Source organism: Rhinopithecus roxellana, chromosome 3 (genome assembly GCF_007565055.1).
Source record: "Rhinopithecus roxellana isolate Shanxi Qingling chromosome 3, ASM756505v1, whole genome shotgun sequence".
Classification (NCBI taxonomy): domain Eukaryota; kingdom Metazoa; phylum Chordata; class Mammalia; order Primates; family Cercopithecidae; genus Rhinopithecus; species Rhinopithecus roxellana.
The window spans coordinates 17,776,013-17,799,741 of NC_044551.1; the positions used below are offsets into that span (position 1 = coordinate 17,776,013).

The 23,729-nt window shown below is 39.4% G+C and overlaps 1 protein-coding gene across 2 annotated transcripts in view; it reads right to left on the reverse strand.

Annotated features, from left to right (window-relative positions):
* Positions 1 to 2,068: 2,068 nt before the first annotated feature.
* The window catches only part of OXCT1 (3-oxoacid CoA-transferase 1), a 151,889-nt gene continuing 130,228 nt past the window's right edge, over positions 2,069 to 23,729 (reverse strand). For both annotated transcript variants that reach the window (XM_030927441.1, XM_030927440.1), the window contains 2 exons: positions 18,187 to 18,288; positions 2,069 to 3,766 (listed from right to left, as the gene is read on the reverse strand). In XM_030927441.1, coding sequence (XP_030783301.1) covers positions 3,725 to 3,766; positions 18,187 to 18,288 — 144 coding nt within the window. In that variant the 3' untranslated portion in view covers positions 2,069 to 3,724. The remainder of the gene's footprint in view (positions 3,767 to 18,186; positions 18,289 to 23,729) is intronic.

A 23,729-nucleotide genomic window follows, 5' to 3' on the forward strand; every position in this document is an offset into this window, starting at 1 on the left:
TCTGATTCCCTCTTAAAAACTTTAAAGGGCAAGAGATAGAATACCTGGTGCTTAGGAGTGAGCCAAAAACAAAAAAATGGCTGTGTTGGGCATTTGGGATCCTGTAGTTTGTCAGTAGAAATAAGGGTGTTTTCAACATACACACTGTCGGCCATGCAAGAGTCAGGGTAGAGTTTCCTGAGGCCCTTTTCCACTGGACCATCCAGAGTAGCTCCCCATGAGGGGTGATAATGACCACAATCAAACACATTTGTTTCCCATAGACAAAGGAGTTACCAATTAGTTATCTGGAGTGGTGTAGGCATCATGCTCATGGAAGCTGCTGTGTGATCCACAAGGGGCGTTTGGATGATTTTACACAGATGTGTCTAACTTTATGGAGGCAGGATCTTCAAATATGTCACATAGATGCGCACTCAGATCACAAATACTTATTGTTATTTATACTTAAATCCACTTTGATATTCAGTATTGTCTCCAGTGGGAAGGCAGTGTAGACATTAAATAAAAGGACAGGAACAATAAACAATTCTGTCACCAAAGTAATATGATGGCACAGCATTTTTAAAAGATGTCAGTTTTATAGCCAGATATTATAATTACATCTTATAGAACCACAGTGGAAAACAGCGTATTCTCGCCTATTTTAAAGATGGAGGATCTGAAAATAAGCTTAAGAAACTCAAGATCACACCCTGAGAAAAGGGAGGAAGTTAGTGCCAAAGAAACCCACCTAATGATTAAATCTTTGCTTATACTTCCATTGAAGTAACATTCCAAACTTGTGCTGAATATACTGAGATTGGAAGAGAATGAACCTCTACCCATAACTTCCCTACTCACTGTAAATACCCAGAAATGCTCTTGTGTTCTCTGGGACCAGGTGCAAGCAGTTTTGCTCATTTTCTGCATAACTTCTCTAGGAGACCAGGTCCCTCTCAGAACTCAAGAATTATGGCATGCATGTTGAGTCATGCCTGTATTCCCAGCACTATGGGCGACTCAGGCAGGAGGATCACTTGAGACCAGGAGCTCCAGGCAAGCCTGGGTAGCATAGTGACACTCCGTTTCTACAAAAAATAAATTAGTCAAGTGTGGTAGTGCACACCTATAGTCCCAGGTACTCAGGAAGCTAAAGTGGAAGAATCACTTGAGCCCAGGAGGCCAAGGCTGCAGTGAGACATGATTGTGCCACTGCACTCCAACCTAGGTGACAGAGTGAGACACCGTGGTGAAAAAGAATTACAAAAGCTGTATGATTTCACTGTGCTTACAGGTGACAAAAAGTCTGCTCAAGCAAAAAGGAGATTTATAAACTCTATCCAGGCATGGCTGGAAGGAAGTTGGCCTTAGGCACTTCCAGAACCATCTATCCAAATACCACCAGAATACTCCCACTGACACACTTCCTGTACAGCTCCATGTTTTGTGTATCAGTTTCTCTCCAGCTGGAGCTCAGCTAGGTGTGTGCATGTGTGTAGCAGAGAAATGGGGTACTGGTGTCAGATTCACATTCTTATGGCTTCATAGCCCAAGAGGAGTAAGAAAGATGACTTCTCATCTGTTTTTAAATGCTGGAGAAATAAACTGGTACATCCTTGGTCATATGCACAACCCTGGGTATAACCACTGTCGACTGAGGAGAGCTACCAGAAGTAGCAAATCCTGGGGACATCCCCACCCCTTTGTTACCACACAGATGCTGAGCAGACTAGCACTAGAGCCACTTCAAAATGGAAATAAACTCACAGCACTAGGCAACTAATGTGTACAGTAAAGGAAAATGTCACACAAAAAGCGAACAAGGATTCACCCATGAAGCCTTGGATAAATGATTTTTACAAACATAGCAGGTTCTGACAAGGAGCAAGCTGTGAAACTCAATGTTCATTTGATCTTTCTAGAAGAACAATATCTTTTCTCTGGTAAGATAAAAAGAAAAGCAACAACTTGACTAGAAGTCGTGATGTGTGCTGACTTTATTGTTAGCTATCCTGACAATCTGTTGCATTATTCCCACATTTAGCAATGCCATACCCAAGGGAAATAAAGGACAATCACACTGATCTATATCACTTTGGAATATTTATTATATTCCTTAATGCATTTCTTAACATGTATAGCACTCTTTAATCAAGAATATAAAGTCATCTACTTAGAATCACAATATCTTAAAGTTGCATACTGGAGTGATAAGCAAGTTTGAAGATGTAACTATCAACAATTCTTTTCAAAATCATATCAATATATTACTCTCATGAAACTTGCACATTCTAAGAAAGGTCATTTTTCCCCCCAGTACTGGGAAGGTATACATTTAACCACGTGGCCAGCCAGAAAGGCTATTTTATATACAGTGTGTGTTACTTATTAAAAGCCTGTCCTTTCTCTAATATTGTACATTACACAATTGTAGCTACACCTGAAGACAAGTGAGTTTCAATGACCACCATCACCTAAAAACATGAATACATTCCTATATTTAGGACCAGAGGAATGATATACTGTACTGTACTATGCCTACCTCTGTCCAGAGGCCAGCTGTCTCACTTGTTCTTCAGGGTGCCTAGACTTCTTACCCATCTATTATCCGGGATGCTTCTGAAGTTATTCCCATGGGCCCCTGTCTGGTATTGAGAATACCTCTAAGGAAGTCTCCTTCAAACCTGATCTACCCACCATGTTTATCCCCTGACACTAAAAGTTCACTGACTTCAAATCCCTAGACTTGTCCCTCATTATTTTCCCTAGTTGGACAAGACTGAATTAAAGAGACTTTGTTAAAGGAAGTAGCCTTGGCAGAAGAAAAATCGTTGTTCTGTAGAAGTGTCATTCAATATTTAAAATCTTTTCTGAACCAAAACGAGAGCCTGAAAGTAAAGCACCTTTTATTTTTTAACACTGCTGTCACTGCTATTAAGGATTCATGGTAAATTATCCTGCAGCCCTTCTTGGCTTGAGAGGAGGTACAGTACAAGTAGCCCACAGGGTCTCAATAACAGAAATATTCTCAAGGACCCTTGAGAATACAAAGGAATACTGGACTGTTTTAAAATGAGAAAACAGAAGAATCAGTTTCTTCTGTTCCTATTCCTATAATATGCCTTAGTCTTTGAAAAGCACAGACAGATAGTTGGTTTGAACTAATTATTTCTCCCTGCTCTCCCCCACAAGAGACATTCCTGCTTGCCTTCTTGGGCATTTGTTTAAAAGCAGTATAGGAAGAAGGGGGATGCTCTAGAAGATGTAATCATAAAATCTGAAGCCCCAAAAGAAAAGTCAGAGGAGGTTGAAGAAAAAACAATCATGACAGCAACTCTCCTAACCACAAAAATCACATGTGTTATCTTTCTTTCAGGATTAATAATTAATAGTTAAGAGGAAAGCCACATCAATTTCTAGGGCCCTTCTTGGGGAAAGGTTCATATAATTTAGCATACATACCATATTCAGTGAAAATGCATTCAATATAATTACCTATTATAAAGACAACCTTCTCAGAACTTACCAAATGAGATAATTATAAATGCTCCTTTTGCTTTTTATTAAAATGTCACAGCATGCCTAGAGAACAGTTTATATGGATGCATAAAGTCTGAAACCCTAGAAGAAAACTAATCAAAAACCACCTGTTAAATACACAATTATGATTACTGGTGTCCTTTCAATTAAATCCTATGTGTTTAAAATGAAAAACACGCAGCCTGGTACAAATATTCACATTTCAATTTGCGATCTGCTGCATTGGCATGAGTTTTGGTGAAACCTGGTAAAAGAGAAAAAAAAATCAAGTTATGAAAAATTGCATGATATAAATCTCTGTCCTTTTAATTTGCAAATTTCAATCATGTAGGAAACAAGCAGCCTTGCCATAGACATTCCCTGGAGTTTCCATATGATTTTCTACCCTGAAACCCTGAGACAGAACAGTTCTGTTTACATTTTGGGTATTTCATAGTTCTCAACCTTCTTGTATTAGCTCCTAAATTAAGGATGAACAAGGCTGGCAACAAGGAGCAGGTGGAAAAGGAGCAGAGGAAAACAAAGGATCCCAATAACCAAGCCCCCTGTCAGATCAATCACTGATCTCTGAGACTGATGCCTCTGAGACTTCATTTAAGACACAGTACAAACCCCAAGTCTCCAAAACCTCAAAAGAGATCCAGCCAATTCATAATATTGTTGAAAGAAGCTTTATGTAGTCTTTCAATTACCTAAATACATATTAATGAAGAGACGTACGATCAATGATAAATCTTATCGGAAATTTCATAATCAGAACAGAAATGATACAAAGGCAATAAGAGGATTCCAAGTTATTAAAATATGGAAGTTAGAGCATTAAAACAATCAAATGTTGATTATAATTATGTTCAGTGTATAAAATAGTCAATGCTTTCCTGCAAATCTTCAAGCAGAGAAAAGTGACAATGAATGTATATTTAAGGTAGAGCTGGTTGCAGGAGAACCATAAATATAAGTGGTCAGTTTAACTGTGACAGATTTTTCAAAGTGTGGTACCAGGTTCAGATTCCTTAATTCAACATGGCAAATATTGATTGGGTTCTAGTTAGTAACAGTCCCCATGGAAAGAAGGAAATACCAAAACTTGGGTGCTTTGTGAAATTCTCAAAGATGTGGCAACTGAAATGAGCCCAATTAGCATTTTACCTTCCAGAATAAACAATATTTTCTTAAATTGATAAATGAACAAATGAATGAATAAGTAGATAATTAAGTTTCAAAGAACTAGAAGGGAGGTTCCTGATAGTTAAATCAGTATTAAAAACTGAAAGAACAGGCAATCATTCGGCTTTCATTAGGTTAAGTAGTTTTAGTTCATTTATAAATAATGTCTGCATTAGCTCTTCACAATTAACTCTTTATGGTATCAAGAGTTAATGTCCTGTCTTCCATTTTTCTACTAAAGTACTAAACCAGAATGGCAAAAAGGTCTACTAAAAGAATAAATAAGAATAAACAAGAATAAAAAAGTTCAGCACGATTTGGTATATAGCTTAGGGTAAATGAGAATGCATCATGACTGATTTCTAAGAGTAGACATAGAGACAAACAGAATAAGTAGACAAAAAGTAGTATCACACATATACACAGATCTTCAACTCTACTAAGAATAACATTTAGTATTTAGATAAGTATGTCTCACAGTTCATTTTCTTTCTTTTTTTTAAACAACAGAGCATCTGTGGAAATAACTTAGTGAAACTTCATTTTTTTTTCTCTCTTTTTTTTTTTTTTTTGAGACGGAGTCTCGCTCTGTCGCCCGGGCTGGAGTGCAGTGGCTGGATCTCAGCTCACTGCAAGCTCCGCCTCCCGGGTTTACGCTATTCTCCTGCCTCAGCCTCCCGAGTAGCTGGGACTACAGGCGCCCGCCACCTCGCCCGGCTAGTTTTTTGTATTTTTTAGTAGAGATGGGGTTTCACAGTGTTAGCCAGGATGGTCTCGATCTCCTGACCTCGTGATCCGCCCGTCTCGGCCTCCCAAAGTGCTGGGATTACAGGCTTGAACCACCGCGCCCGGCCTCTTTTTTTTTTTTTTTTTTGAGACGGAGTTTCGCTCTTGTTGCCCAGGCTGCAGTGCAATGGCGCGATCTTGGCTCACCGCAACTGCCACCTCCCGGGTTCAAGCGATTTTCCTGCCTTAGCCTCCCGAGTAGCTGGGATTACAGGCAGGCGCCACCATGCCCAGCTAGTTTTTGTATTTTTAGTAGAGACGGGGTTTCTCCATGTTGGCAAGGCTGGTCTTGAACTCCTGACCTCAGGTGATCCACCTGCCTCGGCCTCCCAAAGTGCTGGGATTACAGGCAAGAGCCACCGTGCCTAGCCCAATTTAGTGACACTTTTTTTTACTACAAATTATTTTCTATAGATGCTTCATAGCACTTCCTTGAAAAAGAAACTGGACACATTAATTTTTTTAACTAAACATCTGATCCTTTTCCTTGTTATGTCAGCCCTATTTTGAGCTCTTAATGTCATTTACATTCTCAATGTGAAAAATGACATCAAAAATAACACTTTATATAGACTGACTTTGCCTGCTTTTTAATGAAAAACATCTACTAAATCACCATTTCACATTCTGTTCTCCCAGTCTCATCAACACTGTAAATTTATGCAAGCCAAAGGAGCTTATTCTGCCAACGTGATCTACAGGCTAAGCACAAGGTGACATGATTTAGGTATAGAAGATAAGCCAATGATTTGTCTTTCCAGTGCATTAATATCCCCAAAGTATATTGCTTAACTCTGGTAGAATGCCAGTTCATAGTAGATACTGAAAGTATAAATTTATTCAATTTGGCAAGGAATGTCTGCAGCTGGCCTCTTTCAGATTCCACTGCAAACATATTAATAAGCAATGCTTTTACTAGTTTTTGTTTGTTTGTTTTGCCACTGGTTTGTTAGGGTATATTCCTGCCTGGAGAATAAGGCCAAGGCTCTTGGGAGCAAGAACTATAAATTAGTTCTATTTTATCGACATTTTACAGCTCAATATGGAACATACATTGGGTGTATGACTAGTGACGTCTGGAAGTTTATTCTACCACATAATGTTTAAATATGGATTACACTTTAATTTTTTAAGTTAAAAAGATAAAATTAAAGAAATACTGTTCAAAAGAGGTCCACAGACACATGGTTTATAAAAACACCTATTTTACATAGCTTAAGCATTCATCAGAAAAGAAACAACCCAAATAACCAATTGAAAGCTGATATTTTCAATGACAAAACCATTTATTAAGCCACAATTACTTTTGCATCAACCTAATACTTTGGCCCATCAACTAATTGGCATACTGAATGCTGTAAGTATAGCCAAAAAATGAAGAAATTTGACATATTCATTAGCTTGTCACAGCTTTAATATGACATCATTTTGACTCTTTAAATATCTGGGAGACAGACTTCTTACAAAATCTGAGGACAATGGGAGAAAAATAAGCCAAAGGATTCCTTGGTTGTGAAAATGTTGGGCCCTAGTAGCATAAAAAACAGAAGACTATATTGAACTTAAAAACTACCATGTGTCAAAGAAAACAAACCTGTGGAATGGAAAAGAATATTCAAAAGTCATATCTGATAAGAGATTAGCATCCAGAATATATGAGAAACTTTGACAACATCACCAGAGAAATGCAAATCAAAACCACAATGCGATATCACCTCACACCCATTAGGATGGCCACTATTAAACAGAAGATAACTGTTGGCAAAGATATGGAGAAATTAGAACCCCTGTGCACCAATAGTGGGAATGTAAAACGGGGCAACCATTGTGAAAAACAGTATGGCAGTTCCACAAAAAATTAATAATAGAATTATCATATGATCCAGCAATCCAAATTCTGAATTATATATCTAAAAAATTTCAAAGCAGAATCTCAAAAAGATACTTGCACATCCATATTCTTTGCAGCACGATTCACAGTAGCCAAGAGGTGGAAGCAGCCCAAATGTCTACCAACAGATGAGTGGGTAATGAAAGTGTGGTATATATGCACAAAGAAATATTATACAGCCTTAAAAAGAAGAATTTCCTGTCATAGATGCTACAACACAGATGAACCCTGAATACATTATGCTAAGCAAAACAAGCCAGTCACAAAAGGGCAAATGCTTATGATTCCATGCATATGAGGTATCTAGAACAGTCAAAATGATAGAAACAGAAAGCAAAAACAGTGGTTGCCAAAGGCTGTGGAATTAAGTGTTTAATGAATAGTTTCAGAGATGCAAGTTATAAAAGTGCTAGAGATCTGTTGTATAACAATGTGAATACACTTAATATTACTGAATTGTACACTTAAAAATGGTTAAGATGGTAAATTTTTTAAAAGTTTTTACCACAGTTATTTAAACATAGGAAAGCATTACTGAACAGCATCACGAGCACTTGTAGAGCATGAACATATGTACACGGCTCTACCAATAGCACTGGGGACAGGGGAGCCTTTATTCCCCACTTCTCATATTCCATTCCATGCGGAAGGACACCTATCTATTCGTGTAACTACCCTGGTCTCTGGTGTTTCCCTTATTGATGTAGTTAAATGATTATTTCGGCAGAGGAACCTTAACATGTGGAGGAACCTTAACATGTTAAGGAACCTTAACTCAGCCTGACTCTTACTCTTCATTGAGGTCTTCACCTAGAAAGCAATGCTCTGTTTTGCTCTCAGCCAAGTGGATGGAAGCTTAGCAATGAAGGCTCCCCTTGTGTAGGAGGCCTGGGTTTCTCTGGTGTTGCCTATATTTGGAAGACAAAGCCTCTGTATTTGTGGGGTTCACATTTGGGAAGCCTGCTGCGGCTGTACACTGAGGCCACATGCCTCACTCTAGCCTGTATAATAGTAATACTTTTACCTCTACCTGCTCAGCTCCCTTCTCTCATGGGATTCAGCACTCAATCCCCAAGAAACAGCAAAGTCCCTATCTTCATAGCATCCACATTTTGAGGGAGAGTAATCATATGGCTGGCTTCTCTAGCTGTAAACAGCTGATTAGAATCTCATTTTGGGTGTGTGCTGAAAGTTCCAGAAATATAATCAATATTTGCATTTCTACAACAAAATTTCCACAGCCTCTACCAAGTTCCAGATATATGATGACCTTCAAGATACTGCCCTCCAATGGAAAACTCCAACTTTCAATTGATACAAAATCATGAACAAAACTGTGACAGTCATTACAGAATTTTTAAAGAAGCTGTTTTGAGGGGTTGCCCAAGATGGCCGAATAAGAACACCTCCAGTCTCCAGCTCCCAGTGCGAGCAACACAGAAGATGGGTGATTTCTGCATTTTCAACTGAGGTACCGGGTTCATCTCACTGGGGCATGTCGGACAGTCGATGCTGGTTCATGGGTGCAGCCCGACCAGCGAGAGCTGAAGCAGGGCGAGGCATTGCTCACCTGGGAAATGCAAGGGGGAAGGGAATTCCTTTTCCTAGCAAAGGGAAATTGAGACGCACAACACCTGGAAAATCGGGTAACTCCCACCCTAATACTGCGCTTTACCAACGGTCTTAGCAAATGGCACTCCAGGAGATTATATACCACACCTGGCCCAGAGGGGCCCACACCCACGGAGCCTCCCTCATTGCTAGCACAGCAGTCTGAGATCTAACTGCAAAGCAGCAGCAAGGCTGGGAGAGGGGCGCCTGCCACTGCTGAGGCTTAAGTAGGTAAACAAAGCCACTGGGAAGCTCAAATTGGGTGGAGCCCACCACAGCTCAAGGAGGCCTGCCTACCTCCGTAGACTCCACCTCTGGGGACACGGCATAGCTAAACAAGAAGCAGCAGAAACCGCAGCAGATGTAAATGTCCCTGTCTGACAGCTTTGAAGAGAGCAGTGGTTCTCCCAGCATGGAGGTTGAGATCTGAGAATGGACAGACTGCCAGCTCAAGTGGGTCCCTGACCCCTGAGTAGCCTAACTGGGAGACACGCCCCACTAGGTGCAGACCGACACCTCACACCTCACACAGCTGGGTACACCCCTGAGTGAAGCTTCCAGAGCAAGAATCAGACAGCAACACTCGCTGTTCAGCAATATTCTATCTTCTGCAGCCTCTGCTGCTGATACCCTGGCAAACAGGGTCTGGAGTGGACCTCAAGCAAACTCCAACAGACCTGCAGCTGAGGGTCCTGACTGTTAGAAGGAAAACTAACGAACAGAAAGGACACCCACACCAAAACCCCATCAGTACGTCACCATCATCAAAGACCAAACGCAGATAAAACCACAAAGATGGGGAAAAAGCAGTGCAGAAAAGCTGGAATTCAAAAAATCAGAGCGCATCTCCCCCTCCAAAGGAACTCAGCTCATCGCCAGCAACAGAACAAAGCTGGATGGAGAATGACTTTGACAAGTTGAGAGAAGAAGGCTTCAGTTGATCAAACTTCTCAGGGCCAAAGGAGGAACTATGTAACCAGCGCAAAGAAACTAAAAACCTTGAAAAAAGAAGGGAAGAATGGATAACTAGAATAATCAATGCAGAGAAGACCTTAAAAGAACTGATAGAGATGAAAACCATGACATGAGAACTACGTGACAAATGCACAAGCTTCAGTAACCGACTCGATCAACTGGAAGAAACGGTATCAGTGATTGAAGATCAAATGAATGAAATGAAGCGAGAAGAGAAGTGTAGAGAAAAAAGAGTAAAAAGAAATGAAAAAGCCTCCAAGAAATATGGGATTATGTGAAAAGACCAAATCTACGTCTGATTGGTGTGCCTGAAAGTGAGGGGGAAAATGGAACCAAGATGGAAAACACTCTTCAGGATATCATCCAGGAGAACTTCCCCAAACTAGTAGGGCAGGCCAACATTCAAATTCAGGAAATACAGAGAACGCCACAAAGATACTCCTCCAGAAGAGCAACTCCAAGACACATAATTGTCAGATTCACCAAAGTTGAAATGAGGGAAAAAATGTTAAGGGCAGCCAGAGAAAGGTCGGGTTACCCACAAAGGGAAGTCCATCAGACTAACAGCAGATCTCTCAGCAGAAACTCTACAAGCCAGAAGACAGTGGGGGTCAATATTCAACATTCTTAAAGAAAAAATTTTCAACCCAGAATTTCATATCCAGGCATACTAAGTTTCATAAGTGAAGGAAAAATAAAATCCTTTACAGACAAGCAAATGCTTAGAGATTTTGTCACCACCAGGCCTGCCCTACAAGAGATCCTGAAGGAAGCACTAAACATGGAAAGGAACAACTTGTACCAGCCATTGCAAAAACATGCCAAAATGTAAAGTTCATTGATGCTAGGAAGAAACTGCATCAACTAACGAGCAAAATAAGCAGCTAATATCATAATGACAGGATCAAATTCACACATAACAATATTAACCTTAAATGTAAATGGACTAAATGGTCAAATTAAAAGACACAGACTGGCACATTGGATAAAGAGTCAAGACCCATCAGTCTGCTGTATTCAGGAGACTCATCTCACAGGCAGACACACATAGGCTCAAAATAAAGGGATGGAGGAAGATCTACCAAGCAAATGGAAAACAAAAAAAAGCAGGGGTTGCAATCCTAGTCTCCAATAAAACAGACTTTAGGCCGGGCGCGGTGGCTCAAGCCTGTAATCCCAGCACTTTGGGAGGCCGAGACGGGCGGATCACGAGGTCAGGAGATCGAGACCGTCCTGGCTAACACGGTGAAACCCCGTCTCTACTAAAAAATACAAAAAACTATCCGGGCGAGGTGGCGGGCACCTGTAGTCCCAGCTGCTCGGGAGGCCGAGGCAGGAGAATGGTGTGAACCCGGGAGGCAGAGCTTGCAGTGAGCTGAGATCCGGCCACTGCACTCCAGCCTGGGCGACAGAGCGAGACTCCATCTCAAAAACAAAAAACAAAACAAAACAAAAAAAAAACAAAAAAACAAACAGACTGTAAACCATCAAAGATCAAAAGAGACAAAGAAGGCCATTACATAAAGGTAAAGGGATCAATTCATCAGGAAGAGCTAACTATCCTAAATATATATGTGCCCAACAGAGGAGCACCCAGATTCATAAAGCAAGTCCTTAGAGACCTACAAAGAGACTTAAACTCCCATACAATAATAATGGGAGACTTTAACACCCCACTGTCAACATTAGACAGATCAATGAGACAGAAAGTTAACAAGCATATCCAGGAATTGAGCTCAACTCTGCACCAAGCGGACCTAATAGACATCTACAGAACTCTCCACCCCAAATCAACAGAATATACATTTTTCTCAGCACCATATCACACTTATTCCAAAATTAACCACATAGTTGGAAGTAAAGCACTCCTCAGCAAATGTAAAAGAACAGAAATTATAACAAACTGTCTCTCAGACAACAGCGCAATCAAACTAGAACTCAGGACTAAGAAACTCAATCAAAACCACTCAACTACATGGAAACTGAACAACCTGCTCCTGAATGACTACTGGGTACATAACGAAATGAAGGCAGAAATAAAGATGTTCTTTGAAACCAACAAGAACAAAGACACAACATTCCAGAATCTCTGGGACACATTTAAAGCAGTGTGTAGAGGGAAATTTATAGCACTCAATGCCCACAAGAGAAAGCAGGAAAGATCTAAAATTGACACCCTAACATCACAATTAAAAGAACTAGAGAAACAAGAGCAAACACATTCAAACGCTAGCAGAAGGCAAGAAATAACTAAGATCAGAGCAGAACTGAAGGAGATAGAGACACAAAAACCCTACAAAAAAATCAATGAATCCAGGAGCTGGTTTTATGAAAAGATCAACAAAATTGATAGACCGCTAGCAAGACTAATAAAGAAGAAAAGAGAGAAGAATCAAATAGAGGCAATAAAAAATGATAAAGGGGATATCACCACTGACCCCACAGAAATACAAAGTGCCATCAGAGAATACTGTAAACAGCTCTATGCAAATAAACTAGAAAACCTAGAAGAAATGGATAATTTCCTGGACACTTACACTCTCCCAAGACTAAACCAGGAAGAAGTTGAATCCCTGAATAGACCAATAGCAGGCTCTGAAACTGAGGCAATAATTGTCTACCAACCAAAAAACGTCCAGGACCAGACGGATTCACAGCCGAAATCTAACAGAGGTACAAGGAGGAGCTGGTACCATTCCTTCTGAAATTATTCCAATCAATAGAAAAAGAGGGAATCCTCCCTAACTCATTTTATGAGGCCAACATCATCCTGATACCAGAGCCTGGCAGAGACACAACAAAAAAAGAGAATTTTAGACCAAAATCCCCGATTAACATCGATGCAAAAATCCTCAATAAAATACTGGCAAACCGAATCCGGCAGCACATCAAAAAGCTTATCCACCATGATCAAGTGGGCTTCATCCCTGGGATGCAAGACTCGTTCAACATTCGCAAATCAATAAACGTAATCCAGCATATCAACAGAACCAAAGACAAAAACCACATGATTATCTCAATAGATGCAGAAGAGGCCTTGGACAAAATTCAACAGCCCTTCATGCTAAAAACTCTCAATAAATTTAGTATTGATGGAACGTATCTCAAAATAATAAGAGCTTTTTATGACAAACCCACAGCCAGTATCATAGTGAATGGGAAAAAACTGGAAGCATTCCCTTTGAAAACTGGCACAAGACAGGGATGCCCTCTCTCATCACTCCTATTCAACATAGTGTTGGAAGTTCTGGCTAGGGCAATCAGGCAAGAGAAAGAAATCAAGGGTATTCAGTTAGGAAAAGAAGAAGTCAAACTGTCCCTGTTTGCAGATGACATGATTGTTTATTTTGAAAACCCCATTGTCTCAGCCCAAAATCTCCTTAAGCTCATAAGCAACTTCAGCAAAGTCTCAGGATACAAAATCAATGTGCAAAAATCACAAGCATTCTTATACACCAGTTACTGACAAACAGAGAGCCAAATCATGAATTAACTCCCATTCACAATAGCTTCAAAGAGAATAAAATACCTAGGAACCCAACTTACAAGGGATGTAAAGAACCTCTTCAAGGAGAACTACAAACCACTGCTCAGTGAAATAAAAGAGGACACAAACAAATGAAAGAATATACCATGCTCATGGATAGGAAGAATCAATATTGTGAAAATGGCCAACTGCCCAAGGTAATTTATAGATTCAATGCCATCCCCATTAAGCTCCCAATGACTTTCTTCACAGAATTGGAAAAAATTGCTTTAAAGTTCATATGGAACCAAAAAAGAGCCCACATTGCCAAGACAATCCTAAGCCAAAAGGACAAAGCTGGAGCCATCACGCTACCTGACTTCAAACTATACTACAAGGCTACAGTAACCAAAATAGCATGGTACTGGTCCAAAACAGAGATGTAGTCCAATGGAACAGAACAGAGCCCTCAGAAATAATACCACACATCTACAGCCATCTGATCTTTGACAAACCTGAGGAAAACAAGAAATGGGGAAAGGATTCCCTATTTAATAAATGGTGCTGGGAAAATTGGCTAGCCACAAGTAAAAAGCTGAAACTGGATCCTTTCCTGATTCCTTATACGAAAATTAATTCAAGATGGATTAGAGACTTAAATGTTAGACCTAATACCATAAAAACCCTAGAAGAAAACCTAGGCAATACCATTCAGGACATAGGCATGGGCAAGGACTTCATGTCTAAAACACCGAAACGATGGCAACAAAAGCCAAAATTGACAAACAGGATCTAATTAAACTAAAAAGCTTCTGCACAGCAAAAGAAACTACCATCAGAGTGAAAAGGCAACCTATAGAATGGGAGAAAATTTTTGCAATCTACTCATCTGACAAAGGGCTAATATCCATAACCTACAAAGAACTCAAACAAATTTACAAGAAAAAAACAAACCACCCCATCAAAAAGTGGGCAAAGGATATGAACAGACACTTCTTAAAAGAAGACATTTATGCAGCCAACAGGCACATGAAAAAATGTTCATCATCACTTGCCATCAGAGAAATGCAAATCAAAACCACAATGAGGTATCATCTCACACCAGTTAGAATGGCAATCATTAAAAAATCAGGAAAAAACAGGTACTGGAGAGGATGTGGAGAAATAGGAACACTTTTACACTGTTGGTGGGACTGTAAACTAGTTCAACCATTGTGGAAAACAGTGTAGCGATTCCTCAAGGATCTAGAACTAGAAATACCATTTGACCCAGCCATCCCATTACTGGGTATATACCCAAAGGCTTATAAATCATGCTGCTATAAAGAGACATGCGCACGTATGTTTATTGTGGCACTATTCACAACAGCAAAGACTTGGAATCAACCCAAATGTCCATCAGTGACAGACTGGATTAAGAAAATGTGGCACATATATACCATGGAATACTATGCAGCCATAAAAAAGGATGAGTTCGTGTCCTTTGTAGGGACATGGATGCAGCTGGAAACCATCATTCTCAGCAAACTATCACAAGAACAGAAAACCAAACACCACATGTTCTCACTCATTGGTGGGAATTGAACAATGAGATCACTTGGACACAGGAAGGGGAACATTACACATTGGGGCCTATTGTGGGGAGGGGGGGGGGAGGACAGCATTAGGAGATATACCTAATGTAAATGACAAGTTAATGGATGCAGCACACCAACATGGCACATGTATACATATGTAACAAACCTGCACATTGTGCACATATACCCTATAACTTAAAGTATAACTAAAAAAAAGAAACAGAAGCTGTTTCATGTGATAGAAATCATATTTTTTCCATTTTTTATTATGGCTAGTAACACTATGATATATATGAAAAAGTCTTAGTAATTATTTTTTTAACAGTGCCCAAATACTTCATTATCATTCTTTTTTTGATATCCTACAACCAAAATTTTGTCACATCCTATTATCTGATGCTGTCACATTTAGTCTTTTACTTTGGAATTCCCAGTATTTTCCCAACCAGCTAATATCCACATTATGTAGCTTTTGCCCATTCACTTATCCATATCCTTAGGGATACAGGACTTTTACCAACACATTTTAAAATTGTTTTGCACTAGGATTTTACCTTTTTTTCTTTATGTGGCAACACTGGCCAATCATTCCCTTCTAGAATGTTCACTGCCAGTTGAAGGCTGAGTTCTAGGGACTTCTCTCAAATAGAACTTTAGCAACTAGTACATAGTCACATATGGAGTACAATGCTAGCTATGCAGTGATAACCACAGGGAATATTTTCTGAATTAGGACATGGAATGTCTTCTGAATTATTAAAAAAGAAATACTATCTTCAATGTACTTTTGTAATTGAATGTATCCTTATTGATAATCCAGGTATTAAGTAGAATATTTTATTAATTAGGGCACTCCAGCTCTAGCCTTACAGAGAAATAACCTCTTATATGTGATTTCATCTGTCAGAGTCTAAAGAAATGCCATTGATTGTGAGATGCTCAAAAGCTAGTCCTCTGGATGGTTCCATTGATACCATAACTTTTCATTCTCAGGATAACACTGACATACAAATTAAAATTGCATCTCAACATCCTAATTTGGAGAAAACAAGATTACATATCCCTGTGAAAAGGAGAGATGGCACTGAAATAGAGAGGGTCTACAGAGATACTTTTCATTGGAACAGCACCTTTTATTGGAAAAACAAAGCAAGAACAGTAAAAACCCATATTTTCATTCCTTATTTACCCATATGAATAAAAAAAGAACTATATAACCAGGGTCTTCCTTTGTACATTCTCTTTTGCTAAAAAACTGAACATTCTGTGGATCTTGAAAATGTTATCTGATGAAAAGGTTAATTCTTCCACATAGAAAAAAAAAATAAAGAATAGCTGATTACAGATTGTTTTTCTCACTGGAGTAAGAAATCCTAAATAGTTTAAGTGTAAGCATATCCCTCCCCTTGAAGTTACTGAAAAGTTAATTAAAGATGTGCTTTGCATGCAAGGTATTACTGGGAGACTTGTTTTTCCAAAGGGACATTCAAAAAAGGTTAATAGACAAGGACCTTGGTAGAGTACCAGGAACAGTTATTATATGGATAATGAACTATGAAACACAAATTGTTTTTAAAGAAATGTGTAGGCCGGGCGCAGTGGCTCACACCTGTAATCCCAGCACTTTGGGAGGCCAAGGCGGGTGGATCACAAGGTCAGGAGATCGAGACCACGGTGAAACCCCATCTCTACTAAATATACAAAAAATTAGCTGGGCATCGTGGCGTGCACCTGCAGTCCTAGGTGCTGGGGAGGCTGAGGCAGGAGAATGGCATGAACCCAGGAGGTAGAGCTTGCAGTGAGCCGAGATCACGCCATTGCACTCCAGCCTGGGCAACAGAGCAAGACTCTGTCTCAAAAAAAAAAAAATGTGTTATGCACTGATAGGTACAAGCAAGGCATGTAGTACACAGGAAAGACATACATAAAATATTTGTATGACTTATGAAATAACTTTTGTTAGTTTCTCCAAGATGTGTAGCTATAACATTAACATATTTTCTTCTCATTATAAATATATTTCATTTTAATTAGGTTGGTTCTTAAATAGGTATGAGAATAATATCCCTTTCTGATATGGTTTGGTCATGTCCCCACCCAAATCTCATCTTGATTTGGAGCTCCTATAATACCCATGTGTCATGGGAGGGACCTGGTGGGAGGTAATTGAATCGGGGTGGATTTTTCCAATGCTGTTCTTGTGATAGTGAATAAGTCTTTGATCTGACGGTTTTATAAAAGGCAATTTCCCTGCACACACTCGCTTTCTTGCTGCCACGTAAGATGTGCCTTTGCTCCTCCTTCACCTTCCGCCATGATTGTGAGGCCTCCCCAGCCATGTGGACCTGTAAGTCCATTAAACCTCTTTTTCTCTATAAACTACCCAGTCTTAGGTTGTCTTTATTAGCTCTGTGAGAATGGACTAATACACTTTCCTTCATTTCTTCAGAGACATTTTAGTTTTACCTTTGGTTAACTTCAAATAGCCTGAGCCATGCTTTAAATGCCATTAGCTAGGTGACTGATTTATGAATAAGCACTTATATTAAAGAGCAATTATTTACATTTCAGTAATATTCTATTTTAAAAAGGGATTTGGAGGTTTCTTAAATGGATACTCCCCTGACATATTTATCTGCTTTGTAAGTCTGAGTGTTTTATGTACTTATCTTCGAATACAGGGCATGCCTGTTTTGTTATGATTAACCTGGTGATGTCAGAGGCCCAATATTTTAATATTTTCAACAGATGAAATATGGCATAGAATTTAGAGAAAGTCATAAGTCATAGATGGGTTTAAAAATAAGGAAGTATCATTTCTTCATATGTGGCTCACATTTTTCAGTTAATCAAGTTCAACTACAGCTGCCATATAACCAAAGAACAGAGGAATACAAGGGCCTTCAAAACATAAAGTAACTTAGAGCTCAAGCTCAACCTTGTTTCTAGCAGCTCCTGGTGGTGGGTCCCCCTCCTGCTTCTGAGTCCTAAGCCAAACCTTGGCCCATGAGTCAGAGGACAGCTCTGTTCCCACCTGCTCTCATCTAGAGGCACTCTTCCTTCTACTCCTGTTCACTGCAAAGGTCAACTCCAAAAATGATCACAAATTAATGGTTCATGTCCTGTAAACACCCATTAATCAAGCCTATAATATAAGACAAGTGGCTGGATTTGTTCACAGAAATACTTACTGCAAAATCACACCCGGTACTCTTCTGTATGTCATCTACTGTCAGGCCTTCCCAGAGCTCAATCAGAGTCAGCCCTTTTTTCTTGTCCACATCAAACACAGCCTGTCAGAGTGGGAAGAAAAAGGACAATGACAATTTCCATCACAATAATTATTATATGGCACAAAAGAGAAATAACCTCACAAGTTATATAAAGGAAAGACAAGGCCAGGTGCGGAGGCTCACGCCTGTAATCCCAGCACTTTGGGAGGCTGAGGTGGGTGGATCACAAGGTCAGGAGATCGAGACCATCCTGGCTAATACGGTGAAACCCCGTCTCTACTAAAAATACAAAAAAAAAAAAAAAAAAAATTAGCAGGGCATGGTGGCAGGCGCCTGTAGCCCCAGCTACCTGGGAGGTTGAGGTAGGAGAATGGCATGAACCCGGGAAGCGGAGCTTGCAGTGAGCCAAGATCACGCCACTGCACTTCCAGCCTGGGTGACAAAGTGAGACTCTGTCTCAAAAAAAAAAAAAAGGAAAAAGATATGACCCAGGACAAAAGAAAAATCAGCAGTGGAAAAATGTCAACTGTAACTATGATATTTTGGTGAGAATAAATGCCAACTCCCTAATCAGCAATTACTTGTGGAACAGTGTTGATTCCAGAAAATAAATGAGTGTTGACCATGGATGGCATTTGTTACTATTGTAACCAGTTTTTAAAAACTACCTCCCTTTTGTTAAGTCTAACACTTTTGGTCAAAGGTCAATTCGTGATTAATAATGATTTGAACAAAGAAAGGAATGAAGAAAGAGGGCGAGAGAAAGGGAATTTTTGGAAGGTGAAAGCACATGAATGATAGGAAAAAAGTTTATAAATGCTGTTGGGTAAAGAATTACAGGAAACAGAAGAAGGTGCTTTGAAGTGTCTAAGAGTAATTATAAGAGGATAGCTATCCTGGTCCTGAAGGACATGCAAGTAACTGTTAAAAATATTCTCAAATCCTGTGAAAACATACAGTCTCCGAAAGAGACCATGGGGATCTCCCTTTGCTATGTAAATCAAATGAAGATGCTTATATTTAGGGCAAGCACCAGAAAGCCAATCTCATCTGAAATATTACATCATTCTGGTCCGTAACACCAGGTGTTGGTAGTGCCAATTGATATGGCTTGACCTCAGCAGATAGACCCCGCCTGTTGAATCTGATTTAGAACACATGCTTTCACACTTAGAAATATAACTCGAGTGGAAATGACCTACGAGGTCACTTAATACAACCTTCCGCCCAAGAATTCTTCAAAACATTCTTCTCAGATAGCCAATGGGATTCTGCTTAGATACTTGCAGTGGCAGGAGGCTCACTTATTTCAAGGCAGATTGTTTACTGAAAGGAAGTTCAAACCGTAAGAGCTAAAACTGCTTCTCCTATGGCTTTAACTCCATGCTACAGTTACCCTCCAGCACATTAAGTACTGTTCCCTCTTTCAGTTCTCATGGTTTCCTCTTTCTCAGACTAAAATGTTATGCATCCCAGAGCTTTCCTCTCCTCTAGAGTTAACCTAAATTCAACTATTGTTTGCAGGCTTAGAATTATTTTATTTTATTTATTTTATTTTATTTTATTTTATTTTATTTTATTTTATTTTATTATTTTAATTTTTTTGAGACAGTCTCACTCTGTCACCCAGGCTGGAGTTCAATGGCCAGATCTCTGCTCACTGCAACCTCCACCTCCTGGGTTCAAGTGATTCTCATGCCTCAGCCTCCCGAGTGGCTGGGATTACAGGCATGCCCCACCACACCCAGCTAATTTTTTGTATTTTTAGTAGAGATGAGGTTTTACCATGTTAGTCAGGCTGGTCTCAAATTCCTGATCTTAGGTGATCCACCTGCCTGCCTCAGCCTCCCAAAGTGCAAGGATTACAGGCATGAGTCACCGCACCCAACTGATTTTTCAACTAGCTAGGAAGTCAAACCTTGAATTGCCACTTTTGAATACACTAACTAGGAGGGTAATATCAAGACACAGCAACACGTAGAGAAAAGAACCCTGGCTTTTGAGCTCCATGAGAATTCCACTCTGCTACACAAAAGTTATGCAACCTTTAGTGAACCTGTCTGTGCATCTGTAGACATATATAATAAAAATGTACTTCCCAAGATTGTGATACAGGACAAATATAAGAAAACATACTCTGAGCACCATCCCTGAGACAGTGGGGGCAGCACACAAGCAGTTTTTTACTTTTTACTCCTTAGTCGCTTAACATCTCACTTATATGTGACCCCAGATCAAAGCCCTGAAATGATTATTGACTCTAGTTAATTAATATTTTTCCCCAGAAACACACATTGCTGGGATAACTGCATTCTTGGTTTGTCTGATGAATTCACAGATAACCTGGTTGACATTACTGGAAAAGAGGTTTGAAATATAAGACAAAATGTTTCAGTAAACTTTTCTTTTGCTTGTACATTTTATGTTCCAAAAAAGTTTTCTGGCAGAAATGTGTGTTTCAAGAGGAAAAAAATAAATGGATAATTTAGGAATGTTTGTATACTCATTAGCTTGCTTCATTCCAAAATGACAATGAAATTTTAAAAAAATGAACACTTTCTTTGCAGAAAATGTGTCTGGAGCACTATTGATAAGATTTGCTTTTTCTTGCATTCTGAACAACTGTCAATTTATAAAAATAGAACAAATAAGAAAAAAAGAGCATCTGGATTATGTTATTAAGAACAGGCATGGGAATGATTTAGAGAGAAGATAACTGTGGTATCAAAATTTAAGGCTTCAGTAATCAAGGAGAATAAATCTATCACAAATTGACTTATTGCTTTTAAAAAAACCTTATTAACACATTCATCAAATCCTAATTAGATATATTAGAAAGCCAAGTATCTATTAATTTAAAAAAGGAAACTTACTTTTGAAATATTTAGGAAACTTTCCATTTAGTGATATAAGGTGCAAACAAAAACTTGACAAAAATGGAGACTAAAACCTAAAAGCCACAATAAATTGTTCAACTATCCAGAATATTGCAAGTACTTTGTCTAAGAGATAAATGTTAATTACTTTATCACCATGACAAAAGCTTACATGGGTAACACAGGTCAGGTGCTGGTGAGGAATGCATCTTTCATTACTTCATTCTCACAGTTCAAAACTAGGAAATCAGGGTCATAGCATCCTCCAAATTCTCTTTCAAAAGGCAACTGAAAGGAATTTTCTCTAGATCTGATAATGGCATTCTAGTCCATTGTTAGTGAGGGCTGGAGAGCTTCATTGCCCTTAATGGCACTGCATTCTCATTACTCATTCAACAAGTATTTATTGCGCACCTGCTCTATGCACAGAGCACAGCGATAGACATGCAACCTTCCTTTTCTTGAGGTACCAAAAGTTCCAGACGTAGATGCCCTTCTCTTTACTCATTCTAGCTATACAATGTCATCTATAATTAAGGCTCTAATTATCCTCATATGTTAATGACGCCCACAAGTTTATTCCAATACTGACTTCTCTTGTGAGCTCTGGATCCAAATCTCCAATTGTTTATTGCAGTATCTGACTGGGTATTCCCAGGAATATCACAGTGAGGCTGTCCAAACTGAACCTATTCATGTCTTGTATTATCCTCTTGCTTCTCCTCCTATAGTCCTGGGCTTCCTAAAGGATGCACAGGTCAACCATTCTCTCTAGTCAGAAAACTTAGGAATCTCCTCTGTCTTACCAAGAATGTGCAATTCATCAAGTTAGGTCGAGTCCATCTCCTAAATCTCTTTCAAATCTCTCCATCTGTCCTATGGTTTAGAATTTTGAGATTTTTTGCCTAGATCTATGGATCCTCTTAACTGGCTTCTGCCTTATCTGTTTTCTGCCCACTTTACATAAAAGCTTACAGTGTTTTTCCTAATGCAAATCCAATTTATTGTGTCCCCAACCTTAAAAAAGTGAAAAATCACTGAAGGGTTCCTTACCGCCTTCCTTATAAGACCCACAGTTCTTAGCAAGACATCGACATCCCTCCATTATTTGACCCCTCACTGCCTTTTCCACATCAGCCTTCAGAATCCAGTCATGCCCTTGCTCCAACCAGCTCAACTTGCAGGTTATAGGACAAGCCATGTTTTCTTCACACCTCTGTGACTGCATGTTTTCTTCTTTTTTTCCAGAAGGTCCTTGTTGGTTTTCTAACTTGTGAAATTCCTACTGATCTTTTGAGGCTCACCATTCAATCCAATTTTTTCAGCAAAAAAAAGCACAAGTATTCACTGAGTATGGGTTGGCACTGTGCCAAGTGTTAGATAAACAGTGGTGAGTGAGACAGGCAGAGATTAGAGTTTATTTCAGTATAGTGGTTTATGCTAAGTTAGGATTAGTGCAAAGATACAGAGAAGCACCCAGAAAATTTGGGGAGGGATTGAGAAGACTAGCAAGGGAAATATATAGCCAAGATATAAAGGATGAGCAGAAATTAGCTAGATGGATGGGGTGGGAAGAATGTTCCAGAGAGAGAAAAAGGATGTGCAAAGTCTCAAAAGAACATGGTCCAGGGAAGAACGGAACGTAGTTCACAGCATTTTAGTATGGCTCAAGTAGGGAGAAAGTTAAAGTAGAAAGAAATAGGCTAGAGGAGAAAGGTACATACTGTGCAATGCTTTGCAAGATATGTTAAAAGCTTGTATTTAATAACACCAAAAAGCTTTCCCTGATACCTCTGCCTACGCTACTGGGCAGTTTTTCTCTATGCCCCTAGATTAGCATCTGGTGTGTGTCTCCATATGGCCTTTATCATGTCAATTACTCTGCTGGCAAGGCTGGATGTTTGTTGTCTAACCCTACTTCCATGTTGTCCTTTAGGACAGAGTCTTTGCCTTCCTCCTTTCTGTAACACACCGTTGGGAACAATCTGGTTCAAAAGTTTTTAAAATGATAGTAAAGTTAAATACCAATATAAGTTATAGCATAAGAATACATTAGATTATGAGTGCCAAAATGAACAGTGGGCCACTATAAGAATAAATTGTTGTGTGCTATGATGGTGCAAAACCTCTTCATGATGAAGAGGGAAACTGCATTAGGTTTAAAGGACAGGTAGTATTTGGGGACGCTGAGGATCAAGTGGGAGCTATGGCAGATAGAAGAACCGAACTGGTAAGAACAAGGGCAGGGTACACGTGGAGGTGAGGAGAGGGCTGATGGAAGGAGGAGAGGACCCACAGGAAGAAAGTTTCTGGAATTATCTTTAGAAGGACTACCACTTTTTAAAAAAATAAACAAACAACCAATAGGGTAAAAGATTGCTTTGCTTTTATCTTCAAAGTAATGGATTCTTTTCAACAAGTCCTGTTCAGAGTTTCGGGGGGGATTCAAGAAATGGTAAAGATTCAGAATAGATGGTGGGATAAAATATTCTGCCCTTTTATCTTGTTCTTTATATGTCACTTTCATGGCATTCCACATAAGTAGTCCTGCAGAATGCATCATTCAGGACAGAACCTCCCTTAAAAGCAGCTTCTGGAAATAATAAGCCTCCTAGCCCATTTCAA